The sequence below is a fragment of the Trachinotus anak genome, unplaced genomic scaffold, assembly GCF_046630095.1.
Source record: "Trachinotus anak isolate AG129_WGS33_773 ecotype Australia unplaced genomic scaffold, CSIRO_AGI_Tana_v1 ptg000002l, whole genome shotgun sequence".
NCBI lineage: Eukaryota > Metazoa > Chordata > Actinopteri > Carangiformes > Carangidae > Trachinotus > Trachinotus anak.
The window spans coordinates 7020306-7028839 of record NW_027273853.1 but is presented as its reverse complement, the minus strand read 5'-3'; the positions used below and the strand labels follow the sequence as shown (position 1 = coordinate 7028839).

General features: G+C 39.7%; 1 protein-coding gene across 1 annotated transcript; it reads right to left on the bottom strand.

Annotated features, from left to right (window-relative positions):
• Nucleotides 1-3305: 3305 nt before the first annotated feature.
• On the bottom strand, nucleotides 3306-8534 carry LOC139627105 (myoD family inhibitor domain-containing protein-like). Its single transcript, XM_071487771.1, has 4 exons — nucleotides 8111-8534; nucleotides 7653-7742; nucleotides 6737-6970; nucleotides 3306-5191 (listed from the first exon to the last, which is right to left on the bottom strand). Exons 1-4 carry the CDS (start codon nucleotides 8169-8171, stop codon nucleotides 4920-4922), a joined length of 657 nt encoding a protein of 218 aa, XP_071343872.1. The 5' UTR covers nucleotides 8172-8534; the 3' UTR covers nucleotides 3306-4919.

Here is an 8534-nt window from a genome sequence, read left to right as displayed (position 1 = left end):
CTGTCATATCGGCTTTCGCTTGGCTTGTTTTTAGGGCCACCAAAAGTGAAATACACTTATTTTCAATCATAAATACTGTAACAAAATCAATATAGGAAAACATTAATGATGCATGTACATTACAGAAAACTCTAGAGTGGTAAATAAAATTCTAGAAAACCCTGAACTTGAGTGAACAATTGATGTTTGGGTACATGAGAAACATAAGAGCCAGTTAAATGACTTGGGTTGCACCAGTCTTTGGATAAATCCATCACTAAATTTAAGTGTGAATTCCTTTCTAAGTTCTTCCTAAGTTCTCCTGTAGTTAGTTGAAAAAATATACACAAGACTTGAGTCATGTCTAAATCGGTTGCCAGGAATTTGTAGCATTCACCAGTGAAAAGTAATTAACTATGTAAACAGGAAATCACTGTAGCATCGCAAGCAGTTACATAACTGCCAAGAGTAAGAGTTGTAAGAGGCCAAATGATATATTTAATTACCGTAAGTGCCAGTCCTTTGGAAATGTAGGTTGTTTTACCTGGCAACTACTGAATGGAAATATTTATTACTAATTTCTATGGAAGAACTATCTTGTATATATATTAATTTAGTGATGCATGAATATTCACTTAGTACAGACTTGCATTATAACAGCTGGTGGGAATGGCCCAAGTGGACCTGTATTGTTTGGTTGTGTAAAATGTTGCTCTTGGGGAGTCTGTAAATGTGACTGATGCGATTTGATTTTATGTCATGAAATAACACACACAATAACACATTTCCATATATCAACAAAACGACAAGACAAAAAAATTATTAAATTATTGCATGAAAGATACAAACAATAAAAGTTAATTTCTTTCCACAGTGGTCAACAACAAAGAAGACCGGTGCCCCGCTTCATAACGAACTAAAGAGTTTTTTCACCTATTTAAAACCTTAAATAGATTAGAAGATAGATTAGAAGTATATCAATAGTAACAAACAGGTGATGAATGTTATAACCAATCAGATAATTACAGATCTGTATTTTCTTATTAAATTCCGTTGGGCTATAATGAATTATGAATGCATGAATTATTCCTTATTCTGCAGTTATTATGTGCGGAACTTACTTAGATTCTAGGTATCTTACATTCAGGATAAAAGTGCAGCTTGCCATCAATATTTCATGCACACCCATTTTTAACCCAAACCTCATTAGCTCTGTTTTGATGCACTTCACTTTACCCCCCCACCCACTCCTCTCTCACACACCCAAACACATTAAACTTGATGGTATGCACTGGTTTAGAAACCATTCCCCTCACTTATTAAAATGAGACAATGTGTTTATGATTGCCCCCCCTCTGGTGCATCTCTCCTCCCTTTGATCCATCCTCTCTGCGTCAGCCTCAAATGTTAGATATTCAAATCTGGTTACATTTATTTTTGTTTCCTTTACAGGAGATGGGTACACCTGACAGACTGACTATTAGGTGTTATTATTTCCCCTTTTTTCAGCAGACGCCTCTTCATACGCTACACATAAACCTTATTTTGATTGAGGAGGTTACAACCATTGTCATGAAGCTTTGGAATACAAATAGACAGATGCTGAATAAAAAAGTGTTGAAAGGGTTGTTTTTGAAAAGCAACTCAGATATGAAACAAACCGCTCCACACTGGGTCATCCTCCGTCTCTGATGCCCAGTCTTGTTATCTCCGACTGCCAGTCCAACAACTGTTCAGAAAAACAAGGGGTCTGTTTTCAACCTCAAGCCTCCGACACATGATGAGGTTGTCAACTGAACAGGCCATTTTATTTATAAATCTTTCGACAACGATACAAACGTGCAAATGAATCTCTCAAACTTTGACTGCCATCCGAATTAAAACATGACACGAAATAATGATACAAGAAAAGTCAAAGATTTCTAAGGCCATATCAATCACTAAGGAGCTTTGACCGGAAACCTAAAAGGTCTTCTTATTTGTTCATTTAAGTACGCACTAAGGGTGAGACAACTTCATAATGCTCCTCCCTCATTTTTATTTTTCCTCATGTTTGTTTTTCCCCAGTCTCAGCTTTATCTTAGCGTTAGGACTTGATTTTTGCAAAGCTGCAAAATCAGAGCATAGAAAGTGTCTCTTTATTTTCCATTTAAGATTGATATTTAATATCATTTTATTAGCAAATTCCACCTTAATAGCCCAAGTTGTCAACACCAAGAGCGCTGTGATTATTCACAGCACACTTTACACTAAAATGTCTCTTTTTAAACCTAAAACAGAGGTTGCACTTAGAGACCGACTGAGGTGGACAGGTGATTCATTTTTCATGAGTTTAATGTGACTATTTCCTGTCTCATCTACAAGGAGAAAATGTTGGAGTTGAAATTTAAAGCTGATCAAGTTAGGAGTAGATTTGAATTGACCAAGAACAACCTAGTCAGTGGACCCCAGCTGGTTTAGGTTTGAGACTTTGTGTCATACGTGTTTAAAGTTCTGGTGGAGAAATACTAAAGTCTTCATTTATTTGTTGTTTTGTTGGCCTAAAGTGGTCAAACTTGAATTGAGAAAAAAATGCAGAACGTAAACTCCTACTAGGTCTCTAAAATCAAAAAATTCCCCAAAACAAAAAAATGCTGGAGACCTACGTGGCTGCACAGACAAATTTTTTTAGCATGAAGTAATGACCTATGTAATTTATCCCAAACAAAGCAATATTGGCAGTTTATATCAACAATCATCAGTTGTGGTTCAAGTAATTTCTTTTGACTAGTTGTCACCAACTTAAATTTGATATTTTTTAAACAGTTATTTTCATTTTCCATTATCCCTTTTTCTGCAATTGCTTTTTTATTATTTTACTACGATTATTATAATCACACATTATCGATTAATGTGCCAATTATTATCTTGATGTATCAATTCATTATTTGGTATATAAAAAATAGTGGAAGTTCCCATCAGAATGTGCTGAAGGTGACTTCAGATTGCTTCTTGTTATTTTCCAGCCAACAGTTAAAACATATTCAATCACATAAGACTTAGAAAATGTTAGGGAATGTCTGGTAATTTTGCTCAGGAAATCCCTTTAACAGTTAATTAACATAATTAGCAGTTTGCTTTCTTTTGGCCGGTTAATCAATTAATAGAAAGAACATTACAAAAAAAAAAAAAAAACAACATTGCATTCCCTGTAGCTGTTAGTTTTATTTTTCTTTTCCCCTACATAAAATTTAATATCATTGTAAACAATCCAAGTGGCGTCATTTTCATCAAAGTGATTATTTATTATAATGGTGATTTCAAATCAAAACTCAAAAGCAAATAAATCCATCCAACCATAAAACGGTTTATTGCTGTGTGGCTGCAACATATGTAGGAATCTGAATTCACTCTGACAATAGCAGCTGTTTGTGATGTGTGGAGGTAGACATCAGCTGTGGGTAAAGGGTATAACAAATTGAGGGGGACAAGTGGAACAAACCTGAGTGTTTATTTGTTGGTGTATGCTCGCCATGCTCTAAATTAGACATCACCGCTGTTTCTTGTCACTGGCAGAATCTAAATGCGTTGTGGGCAAAAGAGATACTTAAATTCGATTTACTTGCTCTAGCGTGATTTAAATGAGCCTCATGGCTCGTCCGGACAGATTGACAGCGTTGTCTTTATCGCCGCTTTGTTTTATTTTTGGCTGTTTACTCTGCCTCTCTGCTGTCATCTCACATGATCACTTTAAAGGAGCCTGCTTCAATCTTCCAAGATCTGGAGAGAATAAGCATCCTTTTATGTTCTAAGTGCTTTATATGACGAATATGAAAAGGGATTCAAGAGAGAGATGACAAGTTTTGTGTCGCCCTGTTCCTCAGCCGCAAAGCGCTGCGCAGGGAGAAGTCAAACCTGCAATCTTATAACATGAGAGCCTGAACAAGCATGAGCAAAGAGGTAAACCCCTCTAGTTCAGGGTCTTGCTGGGTCAAATTCATTGAATGTAACATAATGTACAAACAAAATGTATTTCTGTAGAACAAGGCCTGAATCTTGAACGTACTGTAGCTTGTATACACTTGGTGTGGGTCCTTCTGTGCCATTTGTGCCTTTTTATTTAAAAAAAAAAAATATATATATATATTTATCCTGTCAATCTAAACATATTTAACAGACAGAACAAATCACCTTGGTGAATTTCTTTTAATATTTCAAAAGGTCCTTGAATCTGTTTTCCAAAAAAAAAAAAAAAATCACCTCAGAGATAAACTGTGCAGCAGAATGAAACATATTGTCTGTTTACTCATTTTATTTTTCTTCCTTATCAAAGTGCTTCCAAAACGCCTACATTATCCGTAATGCAATTTGTCCGCCGACAGTTCATCGGAGATTCGGATGTGTTTTGCTAGTAGCAGCTAATGTAGCCTTGAGCTGCTACGTCTGAAGCAGAGATGAAATCAGACACTGCAGCTCTCTGGAGTCACAAAAGGCTTTACGCAACACTTTTCACATATGCATATGTAATACTCCCCAAGAGTTTGAACCAGACTAGTGTACCCCCGCTACCAGGCTTTATGCTACAAAAGCAAATGGCCTCATGGCTCTAGTTCCACTTATCAGTCTTCACATTTAACTCTTGGCTAAAAGTGAAAAGGCGTATTTCCCTAAATGTCAAACTATTGCTCAAGTGTGTTATCTGGCACATAAGAAATATTCTCCTCTTGATCGTGTGGTTTGAAGTTAGTAAAAAGTAATAATTTTAGCAGCAAATGGTGCAAAAATAACAAGCAGAAACTCTGGTGATCACAAAGAATGGCAGTTTGTGCTGCTCACACATGAGGGTCACAACAAGGTCAACAAGATGGTGTTTGGGCACAGTCGTTGTACTAACCAATCCCACATTGGTCTCCACACGTGTCTTGAGAATTAGTCCTGAGGCGTGGCAGTCCGGCTGCCTCCTAGCTGCGATGGCAGATCTCGCAGCACTCCAGACAAAACTCGAGACACTCGGTTGGCTCGCAGCAGGACTCGAACAGGACCGAGTGGCAGTGGGCGTGGCAGTTGAGCTCCTCCACGGGCGCCTCCTGGATGGCAGAGCAGCAGCGGGCGCAGGCGTGGCAGCAGGAGGAGCAGAGGACGTGGAGACAGGAGGAGCAGGCCTCCAACAGACCCAGGAGCAGCGCCGAACACTGGCACGACAGGCACGCCAGCAGCAGGTGGAAACAGGCGTCTGTGGGCATCACAATGAGGAAGGAATGAGACGGAGAAATGATTTCGCTGCAGATATCATCTCTGAGGTCATCAAAAAGCTGTTACATGTTTAAAAGCCTGTCAGACACCATCAAAAATGGGGATTAATGGCTCTATTAACCTTAAATTAATCTCTCGTATGTTTGTTTGTTGTGCCAACTAGAACTTAAAAGAGAAACTGCTCTGCTGCAGTGATCAAGTGTGATTGTGTTTACTTAATCACAGAGGTTCGTGCAGTCCTCGAGGGAAAATAAAAAAGGCCACAGAGGCTGCCGGTGATGAACAACAACTAGGAAGAAGCTGTCACAAGATAATTGCTCGCCTACCCAAATTAGGTGCAGATGAAATTGCATACATTAACCTCGCCGGTGTGTTATTGTGCGTCTCTCGCGATCCTAACCATTGTATTATTACTCAGCTGCCGTTTTCATCCTCACAAGGACCAGATAGTCAGTGAGCTCATGCAAATCGAGCTGTTTTATCCTGTTTACTCATGGAAGTAAATGAAAAGGAGATGGCAGAATTCCCTGGAGAGTGGGGTTCAGCATTTTCCTGCTTAACTGCTCGCATTATACACCCCCCACACATAACTTATGCTAATATCTGTGTGTAGATGAAGAAGGAGCATTATCTGTGGCTACTGCATTGATTTAATGCATCACTTCATAGAGACAGCAACATGAACACAATGATAAACAAAGAGTGGCCCAACATACGCTTTGATAAAACTGGAAGAAAGTGCAGTTGGAACGTCTCCAAGGCAAACTTTTTACATTTGTATAGAAAGATACATCGTCTTCGGTGGTAACAGAAAAATCATCTGAATACACACATTTTTCACAGTTCACAGCTCGCTTAGGGTGAATCAATAACCAAATTTTTCAAATTACCAATATTGTTAATTTTCATCTGAACTAAACTGACTCTTCTCAGCTTACAGTAAAGAGTCTTAAAATCATGGAATTGAACCAAGGATAGACACAACAAGGAGATCCATTTGGGAACTGTTTGGGGAGTGTATACAGTACTGTATGTTGTTGCATATTCAAAGGTATTTCTCATGATCTAATTCGTGTCTGTTGTTTGCCTCACAAAAATGTTTGCCAGGTTCAAACTGCCATTGAAATCCAATATTTCCACAGACTGGCGGCCATGACTCCAGTAGAGGAAAAGCAGTGATAGAAATGGAAGCAAAACAAAAGCTAACATTAGTGTTGTTTTCCACTGCTGGAGACTGTTCTTGGCAAGTAAAGGACTGAAGAGTTTGATGCTGAACTCGCAACATTTCTTCTAGACTGGTAAGTAAACAGCTGTTAATGCTAACGTCTCTATGTAGCAATAGCAAAACTTACATATAGCACCTTTAAACCACTGCTCAACCAATCATTGAGCCCAAAGCTCAAGTCTGTGCTGTCACACTTCAAATAATCCAGATGTGAAAAACCAGTTGAGAAAGGAACTGTCATGTACTGAAAATATAATATGAAAAATTATTTATTTACTATCAGTGTATTATTGTACCTACCACGTTGTGTAACTGCAGGTTGGTGTGAGCCGGCCACACTGCCCCTGCTCCTGCTCCTCCTGCTACTGCTGCTCTGCACTGACAAGCTGGAGCCCTGCACTCGGCTCAGGCTCGGGGGAAGAGGCAGCCTGTGGTCTGGGACCGTAAGGCCACATCGTGGGCAGGTGGGCTTCTGGGGGTCACACTGAGGCCTCTGCAGCCCTGCTGCCTCCTGTGAGGCAGGCCGAGGCTGGGCTGGGCACACAACGATGGAAATCATGATTACTGCAGCATTAAAAATTGTCAGTGCATGTTAATAGGTTTTGACAAATCGACAAGAAAGCCATTAATACAAGTTAGTAAGGAATCTGATGTTCCTTTAACAAGGCTGGATTACCAACAAAGCAAATATCTGCCCCCCCCCCCCCCCGGCCCCCAGACCACAAGGGGCCTCAAAAGGCCCATGGTTAATATGTATTGGCTTGTTTTTCTAATTTGATTAATTGTAATTTGGTCAGTAATTTATACCAATAAAATACAATATAAAGACAAATAGGTCCCACGTCATTAGATCATTTTGTGGCCCGGTCTCATTTGGGGGAGGGGTAATCTATTTCTCACTGCTGATATTTTGCATTTTTCATTACATGAAAATTCACAGAAACAGAAAGTTAAATACTTGATTTCAGAAGACATTTTGATAAAAGCACATGTGGTGTGAACGTTTGTTTTATTTATCACTTAATGGAATTGTTAATGAGCTGATGAAACCTGGAGTCTCGAGACTCGAGTCGTTTCTCACTAATTCCTTCTCACTTGTCCTTTTCTCCTTCTCCACCTTCACATCGACAACGCTGATTTGTTTTCCAGATAAATCCCTCATCATAATTTAGGTCACCGTATTGTTCGTTGTTCAGGTCTGGGGGTTTCCACTTACTGCTGATGAGCTCAGTGGGGATGGTATTTCCTCTGCTAACAGGCTCACGTGCTGAAGGGATTTCCTGTGGCGTTTTTAAAGACCCACCACCTTGAGACACATCAAAATAAAGTTGTGTTAGCTGACAAGCTCGTTTGTTTTGAAGAGATTCCTCACTGACCTTACATCATTAAAAAGTCGGTATTTTTGCGTTTGTTTTGTAATTTGGTGGTCCACATGAAGACAGTAGCAGTCTAACAAATTAAAGCAGTGTACATGATTTAACAAATTGTTCAACAGGGAGTTTCAGTATCCCATGATGCCATCGCTGCTGTTTCAGGGCCTTCATCACCTTTCTGAGTACAAAGTTTCTCAGGGAAACACTGAAATTTTGTCCCTTGTTCGCTTGTTGAAGCTTAAAACAAGTGGGCAGAGCAGAAGTATGTATAGATTTTAAAAATGTGATCTTTAGTACTTACCTTTAGTCAGGTTGCTCTGGTCTTCCTCCTCGTCCACAGGTAATTGGTCTCCAGCTAACATGTCTGATACTCATGACTGCTCAGGATCTCTGCTCCACTTTGTTCACCCAGTCAATTTCTTCATCCTCCTGCTTCTGTCCACACCACGGGGTCAGGAAACCTCCAACAACACCCAACATGCAGGCCTGAGTCACTGCTCAGCAGACTGTGAGCTGTAAGTGTGTGTGTGTGTGTTTGTGTGTGTGTGTTTTGTTGTTGTTCAGGGTCTTAACAACACTCCCCTTCCCAGCAGATTGCTGAATCTCCACTGTGAACACACTGAGCTGATCACAGAGCAGCAGAAACAGCTGAGGCCTGGTTGTGTGACTTCAGGTTGCCTCCTCTGTTCTGCTTTTAGTCACCTAACACAACGGAGACACATACC

Bases quoted from the DNA above. Each gene is read 5' to 3' on its own strand.
- LOC139627105 (XM_071487771.1), bottom strand. From the start codon at position 8,171: ATGTTAGCTGGAGACCAATTACCTGTGGACGAGGAGGAAGACCAGAGC. The intron at 7,743-8,110 runs GTAAGTACTAAA...ATGTGTCTCAAG, and splicing joins CCAGAGCAACCTGACTAAAG to GTGGTGGGTCTTTAAAAACG. The intron at 5,192-6,736 runs GTAGGTACAATA...TGATGCCCACAG, and splicing joins ACCTGCAGTTACACAACGTG to ACGCCTGTTTCCACCTGCTG.